This window comes from Diabrotica virgifera, chromosome 5 (assembly GCF_917563875.1).
Source record: "Diabrotica virgifera virgifera chromosome 5, PGI_DIABVI_V3a".
Lineage (NCBI taxonomy): Eukaryota > Metazoa > Arthropoda > Insecta > Coleoptera > Chrysomelidae > Diabrotica > Diabrotica virgifera.
This window is the reverse complement of record NC_065447.1, coordinates 26792981-26819357: the sequence shown is the minus strand read 5'-3', so window position 1 is coordinate 26819357 and position 26377 is coordinate 26792981. Positions and strand designations below refer to the sequence as shown.

Here is a 26377-nt window from a genome sequence, read left to right as displayed (position 1 = left end):
TATTTGACATGTTCTTCATGTCGGACTTATTAAAATGCTCAATGTCGGACAAACATTTTTTCATATATTGTAAAAAGTTTCCTCTGCTCCGTCTACAGAGCAGACGACGCCCACCAACCAGATGGGCCGACGCCCTGAAGCGTGTTATCGGATGCAAGACGCACACAACAGATACAGACGGAAAGAGCTGAGGGAGACCTATGTCCAGCAGTGGACTCGTACGATGATGATACAGTTTGCTATTGAATACTCTTAAAAACAACCTGCTAGTTTTCACAATCATAAACTTTTTAGGACGACACGTTCCACAATTAAAATCACCTTCCACAATTAAAACTTCCCCTGTTCCAGTGTTCCCATACATCAAAATTTGGCTGACTAGACACCGTTAAGCTATTAACAAATTTTTATCTTACTATTAATAATTTTTTTTGGTACGCGGGATCCAGGACTATCAGTGAACGTCCTCTTTTTATAATTGAAATTGAACGCACTTTTTTCAAAATTAATTTAATTCTTTTTTTAAAAGTATTTTGCAATCTACTAAGTATCAACAGTCAATATAAAAGTAGTAATACAAGAAAGATTTTACCCACTGGTAAAATCAAAGTACAATTATTATAAAGTTGTATAGGAATTATATATACATGTAATAATTATTAACCCATTAACCGTTATGGCTTGCAAATTGTAGAAGCCTCGGAGGTGTTACCAGAGAAGGTTCCCATTGGTTTCAGTCTGGTAGGATGTGGAACAGCATTTTTTGGTGTTGTTTTATGTGCTATTAGATTGAAAACTTAGTCATTTGCTAGCAGTTGCCGCTAGGGCATCCCTGCCATTTCGTTCGTTGCAATGCGTAACTGCACGCTGGGGTTTGTCCTGGTTGAGTCAGAGAGAGCAGCATATTATGTGCCTCCTGATGAGAGACTAATAAGTTTCGAAACCGGTAGAGGTGCTTGCTGCACTCTCTGATTGAACTGGAATAATGATGCGGCTGTAGTTTCGTTTTGCAACGAAATTGAAAATGCTTTTTCATTTTTGATTTATATGTTTACTCTGATTGGAGTACGAAGGGAACCATTCTCGTTGGAACTTTACCGCGCTGAGCAGATGGGACGTGAATTACAAATTGTAAAATTCCCTCATCTTCCTTAGTCTCAGCATCCGTTATGGCTTGCAAATTGTAGAAGCCTCGGAGGCGTTACCAGAGAAGGTTTCCATTGTTTTCAGTCTGGTAGGATGTGGAACAGAGTTTTTTGGTGTTGTTTTATGTGCTATTAGATTGAAAACTTAGTCTTTTGCTAGCAGTTGCAGCTAGGGCATCCCTGCCATTTTCGTTTGTTGCAATCCGTGACTGCACGCCGGGGTTTGTCCTAGTTGGGTCAGAGAGAGCAGCATATGTGCCTCCTAATGAGAGACTAATAAGTTTCGAAACCGGTAGAGGTGCTTGCTGCACTCTCTGATTCAACTGGAATAATGATGCGGCTGTAGTTTCGTATTGCAACGAAATTGAAAATGGTTATTCATTTTATTAACCAATTAGTTTACAAGTTTATTCTAAATGGTAAGTCCAGTGGTTTGGATCTCTTTAACCTACGTTGCTCCTGGGATTTGACTAGGGTCTAGGACCTAGGAGGTTAAGTGCAAACTGGTTTTTATGATCTTCCAGCTTGGTAATGTATGCAGTGTTACGCTTTTTGGTGACTTCCTGTACCATATCTATTTTCAGGTCACGATGAATAATTCTGTTGTTGATTAACCGTGGTGCATTGTTGATGGTTCAAGGATTTTTAGTTGGAAGCGTTGAATGATTTCGATGTATTAAAGTGCTGACTGTTTCCCATAGTTCCAACCCATATGTCCAGATGGGCGTAAGTATTGCCTTATAGAGCAGCAATTTCATCCAGGAATCACCTTGATGAACGACCAATTAACCGATACATATTTCTGAATTAGAGACCTAGTTGCTTTCTCTTGGTCCAAATATGTTTCTTCCATGTGAAGCTTCTTTTCAAATGAATACCAAGATTATTTACCTCGTTGAATGCAGGTAATTGATGATTATTTAAAGTAACAGGGGGGCAGGTTCTTCTTCGTCTTCAAATTGTAACATGAATAGATTTTCATTCGCTGACTTTAATTTTCCATTCCAAAAACCAATCTTGTATTCTGTTTAGATACGCTTGAAGGAGATGCGAGGCATACATAGGGTCATAATGTGAGACTAGGATTGCAGTTTCATAGGCAAATGTTCCTAAAATAATTTCTTCTGTAGGTGGTCTCTCTTCTAGTAGTTCCTGAAGAGTCGGTATATCTGCGGTAAACAAGAGATACAAGGTAGGTCTCAGCACGCTACCCTGTGGTACGTCAGCTATTATAGTATAGAGTTGGGAAGTTGCATCTTGATATTTAATGAAGTTTCACCTACCTGATAAATATGATTCAAGAACAATGTAAAAGCTATGCAGTAATGTCTTTTTTAGCTTGTATAGGAGGCCTGCGTGTCTCCTATATGCATGCCCAACGTCCTGAAATGCCGCTGAACAGTACCTCATGGCCTCAAAATCGGCATTTATTTGTTTTACCACTCTATGAACTTGTTGGATTGTTAAGTGATGAGACCGAAATCTAACGCGTGGTCTGGATTTTAGTAAAATTTAATTATATAATATAAAGGTATGGTAAGTTTGACTCAAGTTACTAATGTCAGTCCCCTTATTAAGTACATTCGGGTGCTTACCGATGCAAACCATTTCCAGAAACTGCCTTTTAGTGTAACTTCTTTCATTACAAACAATTTTAACCTCATCAAAACTAACCTTGTGTTTGAAAGCAATCGCATGCTAAGCTAGGGCACAAGAGTGTTTAGATAAATTGATATCACTCTGTTGGGAGGTTACTCTACCCCTAAGTGAACACCTAGTTTTTCCCATGTAACATGAGTTACATTTAGCACAAGGGATTGGTAAACAACGTTAACTTTTCTGGAAGTTTTCATTATGGAAAATAAGTTCCTGACAGTGTTAGCATTTTTTATAGCTACTTTTACTTAGTTTATATGTTTTACTCAGTTTACTCTGAATTTACCCAGTTTATCTGTAGCTTGAAGGAAATATATTAAAGAAGAAAAATGGGGAGTAAAGGAGTCCGATGTGTAGTAGTTTGCAGAACTGTACCATTAACTATATTATTAGATATAGATCTTAATTGGTTACCATTGGGTAAATCATACAACATATAACATACCTTGGTGTTGCTGTCAATACGATCGTTTAAGGAAATAACTTTTAAATTTTCTTCGTCATCGGACATTTTCACTTCTTCTTCTAATAATGCACAATCACTTCCTTTGCATTCAATTTCGGTTATGATTTCACCCTTGTTGCCTTCATTTTTCTTTCTTTTTATTTTATCTACTTCTGTAGTTATCAAAGTTTCCTAAAAAGGGAAAATATGTGATAGTATAATGACTATATTATTTAATAATATAAAGATTATCTCAGGGGGAAATTTAAATAGGCAAATTTAAAGAATAAAAATTAATATATATAGTTGAGGAAATGAAGCATTTTGGTTCGCAATTTTTTCGTCCAGCATGGATTTACTTGAAATTTTCACAAAGGGTAGGAAATAGTCCAAGGATCATTTTCTATAACATGCCGCTATACGCTAAAACCTTGGGGGTGGTTGCCACCCCATCTCGGGGGCGGGAATTTTTTATTAAATTTTAACCATGTAAATCTACGTAAAAAGCAATTCTAAGAAAAAAATGTTTTTTACATTTTCTTCGTAAAACTAATATTTTTCGAATTATTCGCGCTTGAAAGTATCAGTTTTTCGAAGAAAAAATCGACTTTTTTAGACGGTTTTTTGAGAAAACCTCGAAAAGTATGCATTTAATAAAAAAACTGTGGATATAAAAATTTTATCTTATAGTAACACAAACCAAATTCTTTTTCTGTAATATCCTTAAGAACAATACAAACCGAGATACGGCATGTTAAAATTAGCTTTTTTCGTCAAATACATAATTTGAAATATTCAAAACCAAATAACGGAAAAACTTTGCATTTTTCGAGGAAAACTTAAATTATTTTTTTCAAGCATATGGTTAGACCTTTCAAAAAATAATAATAAAAAGTTTCTAGCCTGAAAATTAAGCGACTTATGATCAAAAAAAACCGGGACCTGCTTTTCTCTATGAAAAAATCAGTGAAAACACCCCCCTAACTACCCTCCTAATTACAAATTAGTCTTCACCTTTCTGTAATTCCTTTTATAATTGTATTATTAATACACCCAAGAAGTTTGACCTACTTAAAGGTATAATTTAAAAAAAAATTGGAATTTAAAGAAAAATATTTTTTTTGCAATTTCCCATTTTTCACTTTTTACTTCAAAATATCTCCGAAAATACTGGAGATACGAAAAAAATGATGGATTAGTAAATTGTAGCTTTTTAATAACTACAATTTCTTTGTACATATATTTTCATTACAGTAAACAGTTAGCGAGATATAGCTGTTTAAAACCTCTATTTACGAGCAAACACCCCCTTATTCGAGCCCTTTAAACCCACCCTAATTAAAAACTAAGGGATCCTACGGAATTTAGTTTTCACAGTCTTATAACTATTCAAAAATCCTACAAAGTAGTTTTTGAAAAAACTTTTTATCTCCAAAAATGAAGGAGCTATGTTTATAAAACCAAATTTTTTTTTCGAAAAATTCGAATAGTCCGCTTATGGATAATTTTCAATGTATGTATAATACCACAGAATCGGTTCGTATACTGGAAGATGACTAAAAAACTATTTGTATTTGTATTTATACATATTTGTAAATTCGTATTTTTGTGTAAATAAATGTTTTTGTAATTCTTTAATTCTACTTTTTTTTCTGTATAGATCTATTAAAATATCTACTTATAAAAACTGTAATGTTATTAAGGGTGGTTTTTAAGGGTTGAAATATTAATATATTATATCCTTAAGTACAAAACAATAATTATTTAACCAATCAAAACCAACTTTTACCCATATTAAAGTTTACAATGTTTTTATATAATTCTTGACAATTAGGGGTAGTTTACACCCCCAAAAATAATTAACGCCCTTAAGCATGATATAAAATATGAAGTACAGGGTGAGATAATCCTAATCCCAAATTGTTATGTAAATCGATGCAAGCCGAAATTATTGTTTTAGGATAAGTAAATTTTTTATATATAGCTCCAACAAGGATGGTTTTAAGGGTTGAAATAACATGATAGTATATCTTAAAACATAAAACAATCATTATGTAACTAATAAGAACCAAATGTTGACAATATTAAAGTTTAAAATGTTATTTTATAATTTTTAACAATTAGGGGTAGTTTTCACCCTTAAAAAACCAAAAGCGTACAACGGCTCAATATAGAAAATAAACTAGAGGGTGTAATGAGCCTAATCCCAAATTTTTATACAAATCGATGCTGGACGAAAAAATTGCGAGGTTTTGCCATTTTTCAGCTTCATTTCCTCGACTAATATTCAGGTCATGACGAGAAATATGGAACCATGTATTTGATGATCCACACAATAAAAATCTTTCTGTACATGATACATGATTCAATATATCCATTTATTGAACAACAACTGCATGAATAAAAATAAACCGAATAAATACCTATTAGCAATATATGGTAAGCCGATGACATTGCCATACACATTGGCCGACAATAATGTAACTCGGGCTAAATATTACTATATTCTTCTTCTTTAAGTGCCGTCTCCTAATCGTAGGTTGGATATCACTATCTTTACTTTATCTACGGCTGCTCTAAAGAGCATATATAGAACTGCATTTAAACCAGTCCCTTAAATTCTTCAACCATGACACTCTCCTTCTTCCTATACTTCTTCCACCTCTTATCTTTCTTTGTATTATCAGTCTTAGCATTTCATATCGCTGTCCTCTCATTACGTGACCCAGATATTGCAACTTTCTTATTTTTATTGTGTTTATTATTTCGCAGTCTTTGCCCATTTCTCCCAATACTTCCGTGTTCGTTTTCTTCTGTGCCTATGCTATTCTAAGCATCCTTCTGTAACACCACATTTCAAATGAAACATTTATTTATGTGTTCTTGCTTCAATCTCCAGCTTTCAAGTCCATATTGCAGTATCGAGAACACGTAGCTTCTCAAAGCTCTTACTCACAATTCTAATCTAAGGTCTTTGTTGTAGATAATTGTTTTCATTTTAACAAACGCATTTCTTGCTGTTTCTATTCTGGTCCTTAGTTCTGTTGTTTGATCATTTTTCTCCGAAATCCAGGTTCCTAGGCATTGATGTTTATTGATGATGTTTATTTTCTTAGTTATTATCAGGTATTTGGTCTTTTTTATGTTCATTTTTAGTCCATATTCTTCACAGAAACTGTTTGTCCTATTTAGTAGTAATTGGAGTTGTTCAGCAGAGCTTGCCATAATCACGGTGTCATCTGCATATCTTATATTGTTAACAGATTTTCCGTTAATTACTATTCCTTCACTTTGAGATAGTAATGTTTCTTCAAAAATGGCTTCACTATATACATTAAAGACTAATGGAGACATAATACACCCCTGCCTAACTCCTCTCCTGATTTCAATTTCTGGACTGGGTTCGTTATCTATTACAATTTGTCCTCTTTGATTCCAGTAAAGGTTTGTTATTATTCGTAAGTCTCTTTTGTCTAGGTTTTTTGTCTTTAGAATTTGGACTAATTAGTATATAATAAACCTTTAAAACGAGTTGCTAAGTTAAAATACCTTGTATGTACCATAAATGCACTAAATATAAAGTTATACAGGAATAAAAAATAATAGCAAGGATGGCAATGGTTAAATACATACCAAAAATACGTGAAGCGTAATAATTAAGACTCTAAGAATGATAAAATAAAGAGAATAAACTAACTTACGTATTTTTCATTACTGTAAACAGTTATTTCATCTTCCGAATCACAATTGCCATCCTCGCATTCAAGATTTGATGCAGTATCTTCCTCACTTGGCTCTTCCTTATTTACTTCCTTCTCATAACTTTCTTCAGATGTGTATTTCTAAAAAATGTTTTATAATTTCTTTATTTAATATAATTTTTTTAGTAGGTATACAATTTTACTTCAAATTAAAGGAATAGGGAACTTGCACTAAAAATTTTTTTGCATAAAATTGTTAATTTATGTTTTAAAATGTTTTATTCAAAATATTACGTCTTAACAATGAATAGTGTACGTAAAACATATGGTCAAAGTTCCGCGCCTAAAATTTCCGTTTCAAACAACTTCAAAAGCGAGAGCTGGGGTCTGACGTCACAGGCCACTCGTATCGTTTGCCCATTCGGTGGGCTATTGCATTTAATGCAGTTTGCCCATAGATAAAATAATATAGTTGAAATATCTTGTCAAATCACTTGAGAAAGGCACTTTGCCGAAACAGCTGTAGTAATAACATAGTTGTAATAAATTTTGTGGAAGTATAGAAAAACAAACGTTTTTCAGTGTTTTATTGTGAGAAATATCTTGTTTTGCTCTGTGGCAAAAATGATTTTTTCTGTGACAAGCAAAATATTAACATTTTATCTGTGTTGACATGTATCAAAAAGTTCTTTTTTATGAAATTACTTTTGTCGTTTCTTGTGTTGAAGAACAAAGAAGAAACAAGTAACTTAAAAATAAACAAAAATTTTAGTAATAAAAGTAAGAGTAACTAAAAAGTATTGGTGCTACTATAGTATGCGGTCTACAGTCGGGTTTCTACTATAGCTTGCGGTCTACCGAGGGATGCGGTGTAAGTACAAGCTGAAATGATAAAGATATTAACTTGTAAAATTACAATATTGATTCTTCTTATTTATGCGTATTATTAACTTTGTAAAGAAAGATTTTGTTGGCTATGTACACGTTCTATCGGTACGTCTGCTAATCACCATAATCTTTTCTCAGAAGGCTTTGAACACAATAATGAAAGGCTCCAGAAGGTACTAATAAACATTACAATAATATATAATCTTTATTATAATGCAAATTACACCGTAATCTTTTCCAGGATATACGAAATCCTTCGATTAGAGGTAGGTAGATCAAACCCACGGGGTAAACCGTATACTATAATATAATGGTACCAAACTATTGTTATAAACGGTTTAAACATGCTTATTAATAACTCTTACTTATTTGCCTTGACACCTCGCATTTCTCCAATAGAATAGCTTTCACTACTTTTTATAAAAGTGCCACCATGAAGACATCAACGGTAGGTAAGTTAGTCAGATTGACCTTTTGAAAAACCCTCTTCCGTCATATTATGCGTTTTAAACTCTTTACAAAGTAGCACTCAACTTTATCAATTTCAGTTTAAAACTAAGCTGATTGGAGAACTACTTATTACAATATATAAGATGAACATAAATAATACCTAGGAATTTTCCATTAAAGACGATTAAAATGTAATATACCCGTGATATCTACCCTAATCGCGTTGTTTCCGACTGCTAGGCCCGGTTGACCGTGGCCCGTGACGTCGAACCAATAGAAGGACGTTCAAGAGCCTCCTAAGATATTTGAATTTTATAGCATTTTCAAAGCGTCGTAATTAGCGTACGGGTTAAAAATATTTGTTTTTTTCGCATGCAAGCGTTTTAAGATCATGTTACCTTATGTTTTTTAATATCATTTTAATATTTAAAAATTTATGCAAGTTCCCTATTGTACAGAATAAAGTAATATATGAACATATAGACGAGATTTGCTGGGAACTGGGTCAAAAGGACACAAAAAGAGAGTAGTACCAAAAACTTCAGGAGGCCTACGTTCAGCAGTAGACAATTTAGGCTTTTTAGATAGATAGAATATTATTACAATGATCATTAAATAAAATGGTTTTTACATTATCTTCTGTACTGGACGTGTTATCTGCGTCTTCTGAATTACAACTGTCTTCATTGCAATCAAGTTTGGATTCAATTTCCTCTTCACTTTCTTCTTCTGTATACAAATCCTTGGTTTTATTTGGTTTAGATAAAACTGTTTCCTACAAAAATAAAAATAATATGGTAATACTATAAATTAATTGTATAATTAACTGACTAATTATAACATAATATCAATATGTTTGCCAACTCAACCAATTATTATCATGGCTTAAAACTATGAATGGAGGCCAATACAGGCCAAAATCCATCCAGAGTTATGATGCCAAAACAAGAAGAAAAAGAATTAAAATCTTCGATACCTTTCGTGTTCTTTTCTCAAATGTATCATTATATTTAGGTGAATCCATAATATCGTAAATATTCTTAGGTGACGAAACTTTACTGTCTTCAAGCATTGCTGATTTTCTATCGAATTGACCATATTGATTCTGATGATTTATATAAACAGTTTCCATGTCATTCAGTTCTTCCTCCGTGTCTAATCCCACGTTAGAATCTTCTGTATATGCAGGAGGAATTCTTTCGTTAGTAACTTGGTCTTGTTCACCTTCAGGTATATGTCTAACTCCTTCTGTAGCAGCCAGATCTATAAAGTGATCCTTAATGTTTTCAAGATTATCATGTGGTACTTCAGTAGGTACGTAAAAGCCTACAGCTTTTATTATTTCAACATTGGGTTGGTATTGGTGGTTTGTGATATCTAAAAAATAAATTTTAAGTTAGAATATAAAATTCCACATCACCAAAATAAGTGAACTGATCGGAAAAAGTTCACCAAAGAAAACATCTGGTTCGGACGAAATCACTAACAGAGCTCTGAAGTATCTTCCTTAGAAACCAGTTGTGTATTTGACAAACATAACAAACTTAATAATAAGATATAGGGATATACAGGGTGTAACAAAAATACAGGTCATAAATTAAATCACATATTCTGGGACCAAAAATAGTTCGAATGAACCTAACTTACCTTAGTACAAATATGCACATAAAAAGTTATAGCCCTTTGAAGTTACAAAATGAAAATCGATTTTTTCGAATATATCGAAAACTATTAGCGATTTTTTATTGAAAATGGATATGTGGCATTCTTATGGCAGGAGCATCTTAAAAAAAATTATAGTGAAATTTGTGCTTCCCATACAAATTTTATGGGGGTTTTGTTCCCTTAGACCCCCCAAACTTTTCTGTACGTTTCAATTAAATTATTATTGTGGTACCATTAGTTAAATTCAATATTTTTAAAACTTTTTTGGCTCTTAGTATTTTTTCGATAAGGCATTTTTTATCGAGTTGTGGCTTCTTTTTTAATATGTTTACATAAAAATTTTATGGGTGTTTTGTTCTTTTAAACCCCCCAAATGTTTGTGTACGCTTCAATTAAACTATGACTGCGATACCATTAGTTAAACAAAATGTTTTTAAAACTTTTTTGCCCCTTTGTATTTTTTCGAGAAGGCAACTTTTATCGAGATATGGCTTCTTTTTTAATACGGTTCAAAATATACCTAAAAATGTAAATCATACATAAATTTTCATATTATTACCAAGTCTCCATAATAGGTCTGGATCCCGCGTATGAAAAAAAAAGTTGATTAATAGCAAGCTGAAAATTTGTTAATAGCTTAAGGGTGTCTAGTCGGATAAACTTTGATATATGGGAACACTGGAACAGGGGAAGTTTTAATTGTGGAACAGGTTAAAAATTTGGAACGGTCACACCACGAAAACAGCACATTTATTTTGTACGACAGAACAGACTTAATCTCTCCGAACAGAGATTAAACTCTCATGCAAAAATCAGACTGATATTTATCACCTGTCATAATTCCTGTCATTTGACATAATATTCTATATGTTCCACTCATTAAAACGCCCATTTGGTGATAAATAGAAGTCTGATTTTTGCATGAGAGTTTAATCTCTGTTCGAAGAGTTTAAGTCTGTTCTGTCGGACAAAATACATGTGCCATTTTCGTGGTCTGACCGTTCCAAATTTTTAACCTGTTCCACAATTAAAACTTCCCCTGTTCCAGTGTTTCCATATATCAAAGTTTGTCCGACTAGACACCCTTAAGCTATTATCAAATTTTCAGCTTGCTATTAATCAACTTTTTTTTCATACGCGGGATCCAGACCTATAATCGTACTTAACCATATTAGTCTAGTAAAACAAAATTACACTACATGTAAATCAAAATGTAAATTCGTACAGGTTGAAACAAATTTTATATCAAAGTTTAGGTGGGTACAAAAGATATTTTCAAAAAAGTATCCAAATCATAAAAGGGGATCATTGTTTAAATAATTAAAAAGGGGTCGTTTTTGCAAAAAAAATACTTTTTTAACTGCTGAAGTCATTCAATTACTAATGAAAGTATGCAGGATTGTTTTCTGCAAAGTTGAAGGGTAAATATTTCACATAAGAATTACTAAACTAAATTTGACCCCCTATTTATTTAAATAATTATACATAAAACTTTAAAAACAAATTTGCAAAAAAATATTTTTAGCGTTTTAAATAAGCACTATAAAATATACTGTTTTACAGGAGAAGTTGCGCTATGTTGTCAGTATTAATTAAAAAACAATTGGACCAAAAATATTTATTATTTTTTGAGATATTGAATTTGTTTATTAAATGTTACTCTATTTTCAATTTCAAAAACGCGGTTGTTGCCAAAGAAATATTCACCTGTATTAAATCTTATTATTTTTATTTTTATGTATATTTTCGACAAATGTATTGATACATTCAAATTTCAATTAAACTTCCCCCTAAAATGGCATTTGAAAATTATTCAAATTTGTTTATAATTTGTTTTTTTATTAACGTCGCGGGGATTAAAAATTTTGAAATGCCGTTTCGATGATTGGGTTCCTGGGAATTTTTCACTAATTAACAAATTTTTTTGTCTTTTTTTCCTCCTCTTTTTTTTTCTTGAAGTTATATTACTACGGGCCCTTTTAGGGTTAAGTTTCATTAAGAATGTTGAATCTCTAAGTTGTAGATTCTAGACCTAAAAATATTAAGATTGGTCTAAAATCACTTTAATAAAATGTGGCTACTTACTGAGTTACAGGGTGTTTTATTTAAAAATTTAAAAATTATTTTTACCAAGTACTTTCAAACTATTTGACGTATCCTTATCATACTTGGCAGAAAGTGTGGGTACTCTACAGTCTACTAAATTGTGATAAATAAAAGTTTCAATCTACTACCAGAGGCGTACGACAGGGGATAGTTAATGGTTAACCCTTCCCAAATTCTACGCCACTGAGGGAAATACTATTTTAGCGAAATTTTTTGTTTCTCCAATACTTCCTGTGTAAATAATATACTATATACTGGTAACGATTAAGTCATTAGTTTTCGAGATATTGGACGTTTAAAATGAAACGGCATAGTTATTTTGATTCATTAATAATTCATTCATTTTAAACTTCCAATATCTCGCAAACTGATGACTTTATCGATACTAATAAAGTTATTTACATACAAAGTATTGGAGAATCGAAAAATTTCGCTAAAATAGGAATTCACTCAGTGGCGTAGAATTTGGGGAGGGTTAATCATTCACTATCCCCTGTCGTACGCCTCTGGCACTAGCTAGAAACGATTATTAATCACAATTTAGTAGGGTGTATAATATCCACACTTTCTGCTGTAAGTATGATAAGTATACGTCAAATAGTTTTAAAGTACTTGGTAACAATAATTGTAAAATTTTTAAATAAAACACCCTGTAACTCAGTAAGTAGCCACATTTTTTTTAAGAGATTTTAGTTAAATCTTAATATTTTTAGGTCTAGAATCTACAACTCACAGATTCGATATTCTTAATGAAATTTAACCCTAAAAGGGCCCGTAGTAATATAACTCCAAGAAAAAAAAAAAAGAAGAAGAAAAAAGGACAAAAATTTTTGTTAATTAGTAAAAAATTCCCAGAAACCCAATTATCGAAACGGTATTTCAAAATACTTAATCCCCGCGACGTTATTAAAAAAACAAAATATAAACAAATTTGAATAATTTTCAAATGAGATTTTAGGGGGGAGTTTCGTTGAAATTTGAATTTATAAATACATTTATCAAAAGTATAGATAAAAATCAAAATAATGAGAGCCTATTTAGGTGAATATTTATTTTGCAACAACCGCGTTTTTGCAATTGAAAATATAGTAACATTTAATAAACAAATTAAATATCTCAAAAAATATTAAATATTTTTTGACCAATTTTTTTTTGCTTAATACGGGTATTATAGTGCAACTTCTTCTGCAAAAAAAGATATTTTATAGTGTTTATTTAAAACGCTAAAAATAATTTTTTTAAAATTTGTTTTTAAAGTTCTATATACAATTATTTAAATAAATAGGGGGTCAAATTTAATTAAGTAAGTCTTATGTGAAAGATTTACCCTTCAACTTTACAGAAAATAATCCTATTGACCTTGATTAGTAATTGAATGACCTCAGCAGTTAAAAAAGTAATTTTTTTTGCAAAAATGACCCCTTTTTAATTATTTAAACAATGATCCCCTTATATGATTTGGATACTTTCTTGAAAATATCTTTTGTACCCACCTAAACTTTGATATAAAATTTGTTTCAACCTGTACGAATTTACATTTTGACTTTTTTTTATTTTATTAGGCTATATACAAATATGTGGTGGATTTGAAAAATATTCAAAATATCTCGATAAAAACTGTATTTTCGAAAAAGTACTAAGAGCCAAAAAAGTTTTAAAAATATTGTGTTTAAGTAATGGTACTACAATAATAATTTAATTGGAACGTACACAAAAGTTTGGGGGGGTTTAAAGGAACTAAACCCCCATAAAATTTTTATAGGGTGTCCAAATTTCACTATAATTTTTTGTTAAGATGCTACTATCATAAGAATACCATATATCTATTTTCAATAAAAAATCTTTAATAGTTTTCGATATATTGGAAAAAATCGATTTTCATTTTGTAACTTCAAAGGGTTGTAACTTTTTTTATATGCACATTTGTACTAAGGTAAGTTAGGTTCAATCAAACTATTTTTGGTCCCAGAATATGCGATTAAATTTATGACCTGTATTTTCGTTACACCCTGTATAATAATGGGATATATAAAATAATTTTAATAATTTATTATTAAAAATAAATAATTTCTATGATCTTTAACACTTACAAGAAAAGTTCACTATAGCTCTTACTTTTTATGTTGTTTTGTTTTAAAGATTTCGCTTTTTGTAGAGCCCGGAAACATTCTTCGATGTTCCGCAACTATGTACTTGCAAGAGGTATTGTAGCTGTTGCTCCTTATTAGTGAGTTTTTTATTAAGATCTTCAATTAGTACAACTCCTCTTTCTGTTCTATCATTTGTCGTTACTAAATTCTTCACCATCTTTTTGGCTGCCTTGAAACATTCGTCATCTTTCCATTGAACCGAATTTCTTTTCAAAAAGTTATCAAGACTGATTGCATGTTGAAGAATTGTTTGGAGTTTACAGTAAAAAACTGCTCCAGACCTCTGCTCTCCAAAAATGCAGAAGATTTCGTATCGGTAGCATGTTTTGGAGGGTGTTCAGGAGCTTCTTTTTGCATAGCTGCAACCATTAATCTTTTTGATTCTGGAAGTATCCTGGAACCAAAAAGGCTCATCGGGATGAGGTGTTCAGATAGATACCATAAGTGTTTTTGAAGTTTCTGGCTCGTTACAGTGGCAATTCTTCGGTTCGGGTAGTTAAAGAGCTCTTGCATAAGCCGAAAATCCTTGAATGGCGCTTCAATAGCTAATGATGCTTGTATCTTGGCCTTTAAGTATACGTTGACTGCAAATACCGCTAAATTAAAAATTCATTTCAGCTCCGAAGCTGTCAACTTAATGGCTGATTTATGTTACACCGGGACGTGGACGACACAGCGCGCAGAACAATAGAAATAGCAAGTCCTCGGTTGCCGGTGTCGCCCCGTTTCGTTATAAGATAAATCAGCCAATGCTTTTCATATCAGACGATTCATTAACGTGCCCCGTCCCGTCCACGTCCCAATTGTAACATAAATCCGGCTTAAATTGTGCAAAACAACCACATCTTTATTCAGGGGTGGCCAAGATCCTTGATAGTCCGAGCCATTTTTCAAAATTTGAAATTGTTCGCGAGCCGCAATTAAACAATTATCTATTATTTAAATAGTGTAAAAAAGGTATTAAATTTTTCTCTTACTGTTTGGACTACACGAATTTTAAAATGAAATAAAATTGTTCATTGTTGTTTCAAATATGCCAATAATTCTACAAGTAGACTTTATTACTAATTCAGGATACTTCGATTTTTCATCATCCTTCCATCTTTTTCTGAGACGGCTTACTGATTTTATACTGTCTCTCAAAAACACTGTCTTTAACCCTCTGTGTTCCTCTGAGCTTACCACATGGCCTGCCCATCTTAGCTTTTATATGTCTGACGATGTTTTCAGTACCATACACAGTCACCAATTCAGCTTTGCGGCACCTTCTCCACTCTCCCGTCAATTATTCATCTTTTTTAGGGCCTAATATTATTCTGAGAACTTTCCTTTCAAATACCAGCAGAATTATCTATTTTCCGCTGATGTAGAGTCCATGTTTCACTTTCATATGTAAAGATTGGGCGAATAATTGGCATGCACAGTCTTAACTTAGATCGTCTTTTTAGCAGCTTAGATCTTAATAATGATGATAGGGAATATTGCTCTATTCCACGCAGCTATCCTTGCTGAGACCTCTTTTTATATGTGATTGCCATCTGTGGTTGCCGCCGCTAGATATTTAAACTCTTTTACTGCTTCGAAGTTGTGGTCATTAATAGTTATTAGTTATATTCTGCCTAACTCTTGGTCTTGGATTTTTGGTTACTAGTGTGTATTTTGTCTTCTCTTTGTTTTGTCGAAGGCCCAGACTACCTATTTTTTCCTAGAGTTGTGGAAACACCTCTCTCACGTCTCATGTAGAATGAGCGATCATCAGTAAAGGCCAACAATAGTTTTGATCCTCGATACGCAAATCGCCTTGTCAACTTAGATGATATTTTACTTATTACATATTCTAAGGCCAAATTGAATAGCAATGGTGACAAGGGGTTTCCTTGTCTAAGTCCTTCTGTTACACTTAGTCTTTATATTTGTTGTCAGTAATTTAAGACATTTTGAAACACAAAAATTAAAAAGTAATTCAGGAACCTTTATTGATAGCCACAAATAATCCTTCAAAGAGCCACATGTGGCTCGCGAGCCACAGTTTGGCCACCCCTTTCATATAATATAACTTTAGACGTCCATCTCGCCCTATGTTGCTGCAACATACTGCCAATAATTACATTTTCATCTCTTTCATGAGTACACAAGTCATAGTAACAAAAAGAAGATTCAAGCAGCACACAACAACTGCCTTAGATAAGCTGCAAAAGTGCCCATGTACGTGGCCGAACAGTTCCTCTTCGAGTCCTAAAAGAAGTAAGGGTACTGGATATGATAGAGGAAAAAGCCAGAACAAAATTCGATGAGCTAGAAGACCATCCAAAACGGATCAGAACCACCTACCATAGACGAAGCACAGAAGAGCCAAACAGCAAATATTAGGAAACGTATATTAAAGTTTAGTTATTCGAAGAAGAAGAAAATTTTGGACAAAAGTAACATAAACGTGACAATAAGAAACGCTATTAAAGCATTAGACCAATCAATACTTACCTTCTTCGGTATTTTCTACATTAATCCTTGTAGGCACACGATAATGAGGAGGACCATTATTGTGCCTAACAGCCTCGTTCTCAGGTCTTTCAGTTGGTAATATAATCGGTACGTACTTTTGGGTCCTTTTCTCATCTCTTTCATATTCCACGTTTCTAATAGGTTGGGGTTCGTGCACTTGAGTTGGTGGACTGATTGGTGCCAAATGAAATGGTATATTTTTTATATATGGATTCTGGTGTGAATTAGGAGAATGTTTATAGTTTGCAAATGGTATCATTTGATGAATAGCATGTTGTTGAAGTGCAGCTAGACTTATAAGAGGTAATTCAACGGTGTAAGGCTTACTTGTAATGGGTGGGGGTCTTTTGGATCGAAGTGTAAATAGTACTGGAAGACGCGAAGGTTTTCTATAATTAGAAATAAGAAAAGGAGGTGGAATGGGTCGTACTACGTAGTAGTCACGATCAATGCTTTTGCCGTGTTTTGGATCTCTTTTTTCATCTGCAATTTTCCCTTCTTTGCTTAATATTTCTTGTCTAATCGTTAAAATTAAAAACATGCCTAAAACCTAAAAGAAAATATTTATATAATAGTTATTTATGTATTAAGAGCGAAAAGTGATACATTATTGCTTGAGAGTAATAGTAACCGCGCGACGCGAAGCGGAGCGCGGTAATTACTCAAAAGTAATAATGCCACTTTGTGCTTGTAATGCATACAACATGTTTTCTACAATTACTCAATAAAATGAAACTATTTTTAAATCATTAACTTTATGCGTTTAAATGTTCAATTTGTTTGTATTATATGGTTGTATGGTTGCTACGGACGACGCGCGTTTATCAAACTTTAACGCGCTAGAGCAATAAATGACGGTACTCAGTATTGGGACCGTGCAAGTTCGGCAAAGCGACCCCTATTTCTACGCTCTGTACTATTATTCGCACTTTTAATTATATTGGCCAATTATATTAGTCCTGGTTACTGGATAATTGTCAAGGCCATAGTCCAAAAAAAATAATAAGAAGAAAAAATAAGATTCAGGTTATGTTATGAAAACATCAACAATTGTATATAGTAAATAAAATTAGTTATTAAAATGCAGTAGTGCAAGCAAAATACAATTAATTAAATTTACCTTTATATAATAATTGCATATCATATCAATATTGTGGAGCAATATATAATTTTTCTGCTTCATTGACAGAAGGTATGAAATATACGTCAATTTGACAATTTCAATTGACAATATGAATTATTTAAGATAGTTGCAATATTTCTCCGCGACTCGCGCAGGGTCGTTTCTCGTTTCCCTTTCCAAGTACTTGCACAATATATAACAACATTAATTAGAATGAAGTTTGGACATGCATGTTTCCCTCTACATCTAGCGAGAATTAAAGTTTTTGAGTGCGCAAAATATATTCCATGCACATATAATTTAATCCAAGATTTAATAAAATGTAATGTTTTTCCACCTTTCAATGTATCCTATCTATTGTCTCTGAACAGCAAGAATATATATGATTGTTTAATGAAATTTATCTGTGAAACTAAAATTAATCTCTAAACTTGTTAATCCTGATAATTTGGTATATTATGTACATATGAACAAAGAAGAAGAAGAAGAAGAAGATACATAATGGAAAATGTGGTGAGCAACTTGGACAGTCCATAGCGGCCAGCTTTTGAACTGAGTAGAGAGCTGTAGAAGAGTTTGCTATGGAACTCTAAGGACCTCATTGCCTTCCTTATGTATGAACAGAAAACAAAAAAAAAGTTGTGACTGGCTAAATGACACCCAAGTCAATGCCATAAAAAACAAAAAAAAAAAAAAAAAAAAGTACTTGCACACCGCGATTGACAAGCAAAAAAATCTTTTTTATCAAGTGATTGTAGAAAAATACATAATAAATGCTCTAGTAAAGGCTAATTTAGACAAATAATAGATAAATAATAGGATAAAAGAGACTGCTGGTATACGAAGTAAAAGATACAACCTTGTCAATAAATGATAAGAAGGTAACCTTATCATAAACGATATCGATAAACTAAAAAACGGGACATTAAAGAACTATTTAGCGATGCACGACAAGTAAAATAAATACAAACTGTATTACAGGTTCCACAATAACAATGAAGGACTAGAAGGAGAATGCCACGAGAATAACAATGGAGAAACACTGGAGCACTAGAAAATTTAATAAAAACAGCCGAAAAGAGAGAAGATATAGGACAAGGTGAAATACCAACAAAAATACTTAAAATACTTGGAAATAAAGCGAAAACGTCACTTTTTAGAGTTTGAAATAAAGTATACGAAATCGGGAAAATACCGACGGATTGGCTTAAATCTCTATTTGGGATGATTTTAAATAAAGGAAATTTTAAATAATGCTTCGACTATATAGCAGTTCATTTACCTTTGAGGAAAAGAAAACAATAAAATTATTGAAAAAAGTCGTTTATCAAGGGATGCTTTTGCAAAAATCCAATGTTTAAAACTCTTCGAAGAAAATTCAAATAAACATAATTTTGAAAATCATAGTCTAATTAAAAAATATGAGTACTAATGATGGGTAGTGGCGCCTCTAGCTCTTAGGACTTCTTGGAGCCGGTTAGGCAATCCATTTATGATATCCTGGATATCCGATTAATGGATATTATTTCACTCCCCTACCGTAGCCATCTTGAGCTCTCCGAAGAATGTAGGGGCTGGTACTCTTACTTTTTTTGAGATTATACCAAATGTGTCCAATTGGGTTAAGACCGGTACTGCGTGCCGGCCATGGTAAAACTTGAATCCCTACCTCATTAAGGTAATCACGTGTGAATCTTGCGGAATGGCAACGTGCATTGTCATGCATTAATCTAAATTTTTCACCAATGAACGGTGCGAAAGGCTTGACATGGTCTTGAAGAACTTGTTCCACGTACGAGCTTCGTAAGAGATACCTCCCCAAATTATTATTGACCCTCCTCATTTTAACGCCTGTAGACACGTTGAAAAGTAAAAGTGATCTGCAACCCAAGCATCAGCTGTTATAATATTTTACACTGGAGAGCCTGAACTTGAAACTCTTGAGAGTGAGTAAATGACTGTAATGATTACACTGTTTATGTTTTATATCATGTGGCATTTGTGGCAATATTATGGAAGTGAGTGATGATCACGCAAAAATAAGTTTCAACAAATACTGAATTGCGATTTATTCCGAATCTCCGGGGATTTTCCTATCTTTTCAAAAGTAGCTTTTAACCATTAAACCCTACCCAAATTTAAAATTACACTTACACTACCCTGGGGTTTACTAGTACCCCAATAAAAAATAAGTCAAAAAATAATGTTTTAATGGATTTATTAAAAACAACTTTTTAACACAAATAGAACTAGCGAATTGTAATAAATCTGTGAACATTATTGTTTCTTAGAACATCCTGGACTAACTTTAATTTGATGTTCTGCACAGATTAATTTTTTTCACACATTGCACCTCGTTCAGCTCTTATGGTCTCGGGATCGCACTCACAAACTGCATCTGGCTGAATTTGCATGAGTTTCTTTTTGAATTTCATTAGGTCCACTTTCCTTCAAAATACCCTTGATAACTTCCGGAAAATGTACTATTAAAGTTGACTGAGCCAAGTACTACTGTACCCCAATACGTCTATGTAGCATAGCGTATCGGGAGCAACTGAACAAAACATACACTATGCCAGTGGCGGCTCGTGATTTTTACAATAGGGGAGGCTACACCTAACTGTAAAATATCTAGACAAATTTGCACTAGCAAAAAAATGCGCCAAAAAATGTAATTTAAGGTCCCATCTTTTGACCATTTTTATTTAGATTTCATAATATCATCCTAATTCATAATTTCATAATATCATCATTTTAAAAATAGAGTCTAATAGTAAAAGTTTAATAGCAAAGTTTGTGTCGTTTATTTGTTAACAATTCCATCTATTTGTAAATAGATACCTATGCATATCAAAATAAATACAGATTTGAAGTTTTGCAGTCCATACATAATGAAGATTCAAATTTTTTAAGATACTCAACTGAATTTTTTTAATTCTAAACGCGGCCTACTGCGAATTCAAAAACACGATAAATTATCGATATTTTGCTTTGAGTTAGAGATATCGGAAAAAGTTATTTGAGCAAGTTGTTCCAAATATTATTATAACCCCACATACCAAATTTCATAACAAAATTCGCACTTTTAGATTTTTCATTATTTTTAGTCAGGACCCTAACATTCGTTGTCCCGAGACGCACCCAACCACCCAACGGAGCTGAGAAGCTACACTGCCTCCCTTGGTATATCTCCGGGCAGCGTGTGATGGCGCCGTAGATGCCACTGTTAGGAGACCGGGTCTCCTTAAACGCCTGCTGCGCTGCACGGAGCATTAGCAACGGAGAAAGCTGGGCTTCTCGGCTCCGTTCGTGTATCTCGGGATAACCCAGGGTCCTGCCTACAATAATAATATGTAATAAAACTGAGACGCGATCATGCGTTCTAATGCTAATGCTCCGTACGTATGGATAATTAGTGATAATATGGAATTTACACGTTGTATAATAGTGAGAGTAATTGTTGTTTTCGCGATTCATGATAAACAAAACAGTATAGAGTGTGTAAAAAATTTATGGGGAGGCTGAGCCTCCCTTGCCTCCTCTGACGAGCCGCCACTACACTATGCCGAGCATTATAAACATTTTACTAAGGTAGATGGAGGATGGTGCTGAATCTTTAAAATTCCAAGAATCATAACAAATTCCAATACAGAATTATAATAAGTATTAGTCGACTTTCAAAGAAGCATTCAGCCATATTCAATTTTTATAAGAATCTACAAGTTATAAGATATATTCGTAATATTTTTAGAATGTCCATTTGCCAAGCATGCAAAAGTGGGCATGCTTGGCAAAAGATTGGCAAAATATTATTATATTTAACAATCCTTTTTATGTCGATATTTTATCGAGTATTGTATCGATTTCGTATCGAAATCAATATCAATACGATATTTTTATAGGAAAGTATTGCCGATATCGATACTCGATACGATACTTCATTGGCATAACCAATACAATACTCAATACTTAAAAAGTATCGATATTGTATCGTATCGTGAAACTCTAGAACCGGGTCGGCTCCAAAAGAAGTCCTAAGATCCAGAGGCTGCAACATTAATTATTATTACTCACATTTATTTAAATTAGGCTATCGTTTGTTTAAATTTTCTTCGAAAAGTTTTTAAACATTGGATTTTTGCTAAGCATCCCTTGGTAAACAACTTTTTTTAATAATTTTATTGTTTTCTCTTCCTCAAATGTAGCTTTCACCGTATCTTTCATAAAATTTGGTCTAAGATTGACAATGTCTCCAAATTGAAAGAAATACCAGGTGGACGGATAATTTTGCAGGCGAGTGTATAAATTACAATTGCGATATGAGCAGAGATAAAAATTTGCATTGAAAAAGGCTAGAACAGTGTTTTTTCAAATGAAAAAAGTATTATGTGGACGAAATATTAACAATAACCTGAAAACAAGACTCTTCAAATGTTACATTATTGTATGGAATTGAAAGCTGGATGCTCACTAAGTCACTATTAAATGAACTTTAAGTTTTTGAAATGTGGGTGTATATCGAAGACTACTATGTAAGTTGGTTTCAGCGTGATAATTGAAGAGTGAAAACCGAAGTAGTGAAAACCATAAAAATACAAAAATTAGAGGGTTTTGCTCGTGTCATGCGACAGCCAGAATGTTATGGATTCCTCCATATTATTATTTAGGGCAAAATATGTGGAAAGAGGAGTCCCGGTCGAAGAAGAACATCATGGCTTCGTAACCTACGTGAGTTGTTTAATCAGTCGTCGTCGTCCCTTTTCAGAGCTGTGGTGAATAAAATAGCCAAATATGATAACCCACTTTTAGTATTCAGAAAGAAGGAGAAGGTCATATAATGAAGCAGCTATCTAAAATAATTTAAATTTTTAAATAATACGCTATATCGATAAAAATCAAAAACTGTTATAATATTTAGAAGCAAAAAATGAAAAGACCTCGGCTAACAATGTGCATGTATTCCACTTGTGGTCAATATTTGAATAATTTATTTAAAAAAACCGCTGAAACTCGAAAACAAACTAATATCGATACGTAACCAATTTCAAAACAAGGATTTAGAAACGGGAGATAAATAAATTATTTCGTTAATATTGATCACATTTTGAAAACCATACCGTAAAACCGTATAAAATCGAAGGTGAAACCGTAGTGATAATTATGATATTCAAAAGTTTAACGAGGAAACAGTTGATAATGAGAAAAACATAATAAGAAAAACAAAAAAACGCATGCGTGTCATTAGTGGCATAACTCCAGGCTTATTCCAGACTTTTATATTATTTAGTTGTATATTAGCCCGATCAGGTAACACAAAATTTTACGAAAACCTCCAAAAAAATAAAGGAACGATGAAAATTTGGGAATAGGTAGTTGAAATTGTCTATTATTATATAAGAAAAAGTTTAGAATTCTACATCCCCTCCATTTTACAAAAATTGGGAAATACGGGGTGAAAAATATTTTCTCGGGGGTGAAAAATTATACGTTCAAAATAAGTCCGAAATTGTATAAAATGACTGATTTTATGTAACTTTTGCTCTATAGAGTTTTTTCACTAAGTTAATACTTTTCGAGTTATTTGCGAGTGAATATGTTCATTTTTAACAAAAGAAGACATGTTTTGGACGGTTTTTCGCAAATAACTCAAAAAGTAAGTATTTTAGCGAAAAAAGATTCTTAGCAAAAATATAGCTTATAAAAAATTGAAAAAAATGGTGTATGCATGAAGTCTGCAGACCTAGTAGAAGCAGAGTTGTAGCTAATGAAAAGTAGATTGTTATTCGTCAAATTCCAAATCGAATATTTCAATTTGAAATAACCCAAAAACGGAGCTCTTTTCGGGGAAAATTCATTACAACTTTTTAAAGTGTTTAAAAAAAGGTTTATTTTTGTTTTTTAAAAAAACTGCTAGCATTAAAAGTAAGTGAGTTACGCTCAAATTATTGCTGTTCTTTTTTATTTTTTGCTAAAAAAATCGCGAAAATCACTTCCTCATTTGCTTCCCAAATAAAATTAATCGTTACCGCTTCACAAGTTACTTTACTTATGTATTGTTTATATTATCTATAAGTTTCATTATTCAAAAGTGCTCATTTTTGAAAAAAAATTGGTTTAAAATAAAACATTTTTTTTATTTCCATAAAAAATGGGATTTTTTATGGAATTAACTTAAAAATTATTAGTAGTACCAAAAATTTCATAGAGTAAAAAAATGTTCGTTTTGCTTTTCTGAATATTTTTTATTTTTTGTTTTCTTGTTAGACAAAAATTGGTTATGCTATGGCTGTTCAAAATTTGCCTAAACTCGTGATTAGTTACTCGTTCAAGCCATTTTAACTACAGCTTTTTCAAAAATAAGCACTTTGAACCGATGACACTGACAGATCATATAAATAATACATAAGCAAAGTAACTTGTCAAGTGGTAATTATAAAATTTATTTGTGATGCTAATTAGGGGGTGATTTTCGCGATTTTTTTTTACCAAAAAATAAAAGGGACCAACAAGGATTTTGAGCGTAACTCACTTACTTTTAATGTTAGAAGTTTTTTTAAAAAACGAAAATAAACCTTTTTTAAAAAAGTTGAAATTAATTTTCCCCGAAAAGTGCTCCGTTTTTGGGTTATTTTACATTGAAATATTCGATTTGGAATTTGACGAAGAAGAACCTACTTTTCCTTAGCTACCAATCTGCTTCTATTGGGTCTACAGACCTTATGCATACACCATTTTTTAAAATTTTTTATAAGCTATATTTTTGCTAAGAATATTTTTTTCAATAAATAACTTACTTTTCGAGTTATCTCCGAAAAACCGTCCAAAAACATGTTTTTGTTTTGTTCTATAGAGTTTTTTCGCTAAGTCAATATTTTTCGAGTTATTTGCGAGTGAATATGTTCATTTTTAACAAACAAAAACATGTTTTTGGACGGTTTTTCGGAGATAACTCGAAAAGTAAGTTATTTATTGAAAAAAATATTCTTAGAAAAAATATAGCTTATAAAATTTTTTAAAAAATGGTGTATGCATAAGGTCTGTAGACCCAATAGAAGCAGATTTGTAGCTAATGAAAAGTAGGTTCTTCTTCGTCAAAGTTGTTTAGAATTAATCATTATATCCAATTCCGGTCTTATTTTGAATGTATATTTTTCACCTTCGAGAGGGGGTATGTAGAACTGTAAACTTTTTCTTATATAATAATAGACAATTTCAACTACCTATTCCCAAATTTTTATCCTTACTTTATTTTTTTTTGGGTCAGATTGTTCTTTGATCGGGCTATATGTATAAGCAGAAAATTTAAAATATTATTTTCATTATTATTTTCATTTATTCAAAGCATTGAATAAATGAAACGGAATTTTAATCAACAAAAACTTCTAGTAAATTCACTGCAGTATAGTAATTTACTGCAGTGGTTCCCAACAAAAGTGGAATCACAATGTAATATTTTTGTCCTTGAAGATTACACATTTTTGCTAACGCAACGCTGTTTTCACATGGTAAAAGTAAAAGAAAAACATCAAGAATAAAAACTATGTGGGGCACCAATAAATGATGATAATTGTCACGAAATATTCAAATATATAGGACTAGAAAACTCTTGAATTTGGGTTGATAGAAGGGGCTAAGGAAAATTATTCTTTTTTTGAGGTGCTGTCTCCTTTAGTAGAGATTAGCGACAACACTGGCAAATCTGTCTCTGTCCAATGCAGCTCAAAACAAAGATATTGAAGCAAGTCCGGTCCAGTCTCTGACATTTTTAAGCCATGAAATCTGGCGCCTACTGAGACCCCATTTTCCTTCAATTTCCCCTGGACAATCAGGTGCGCGAGGTGTATGCGCGAGGTGGTACTTTAGGCTATTGATTATGTATTTTAGAAAGGAACTACAACGTTAACGGGGTTTTATTGTTTCATAGAGTCAATGGAACTCTATATATGAAAAAACCGCGGAGTGCTACCATTTAAAGGGGTGCATTTTTGAGAAAAGGGTGAATTAGTCCCTAGGCACAGGGCAAATTAGAGTGAGTTCTATTCACCTTTGGTACAAACACGTCTACAGAAAAATTGTTTCAGGTTAAATTTACTATCGAAATATCACATTTTAAAGTCAAAAATATTTTTTCTTACAAAAATATATTCAAAAGAAAAGCAAGAAAAAAACACGAAAGGTAGCATTTTTGTTTCTTGCCCTACAACTTTTTTTCACGGGGATATAGGTATAGGCATTACTTCATAGAAAAAAAACTTCCATCCTTCCTCTTTAAAATGGCGTTTGGTGTAAGTCTGTATAATTTACAGTTTTCAAAATATGATTTTTCAAATTTCGCCACTCACAACAATTTTGGGCGATTTTCCTTGTTACTTCGCAAACATTGTTCTGTAACTTTTTTTACGCAGCTTTAGGTATATGCAATGTTACATTTAGTAGGAAGCAAAGTCAATTACCTTTAAAATGGTCTATCGTATAAGGCTGTATGACTATTTTTAAGTAAGATATGGTTTTTCAAAATTTTATACTTTTAATGATTTTTGATATAT

General features: G+C 32.5%; 1 protein-coding gene across 1 annotated transcript in view; it reads right to left on the bottom strand.

The window, feature by feature from the left end:
* LOC114326001 (uncharacterized) overlaps window positions 1–17249 on the bottom strand; it is a 37865-nt gene extending 20616 nt beyond the window's left edge. The window contains exons 1-6 of the mRNA XM_050651305.1: window positions 16688–17249; window positions 14488–14790; window positions 9262–9662; window positions 8917–9060; window positions 6948–7088; window positions 3247–3438 (exon numbers count right to left, since the gene is read on the bottom strand). Of these exons, the coding sequence (XP_050507262.1) occupies window positions 3247–3438; window positions 6948–7088; window positions 8917–9060; window positions 9262–9662; window positions 14488–14790; window positions 16688–17249 (1743 nt within the window). The remainder of the gene's footprint in view (window positions 1–3246; window positions 3439–6947; window positions 7089–8916; window positions 9061–9261; window positions 9663–14487; window positions 14791–16687) is intronic.
* Window positions 17250–26377: the final 9128 nt, after the last annotated feature.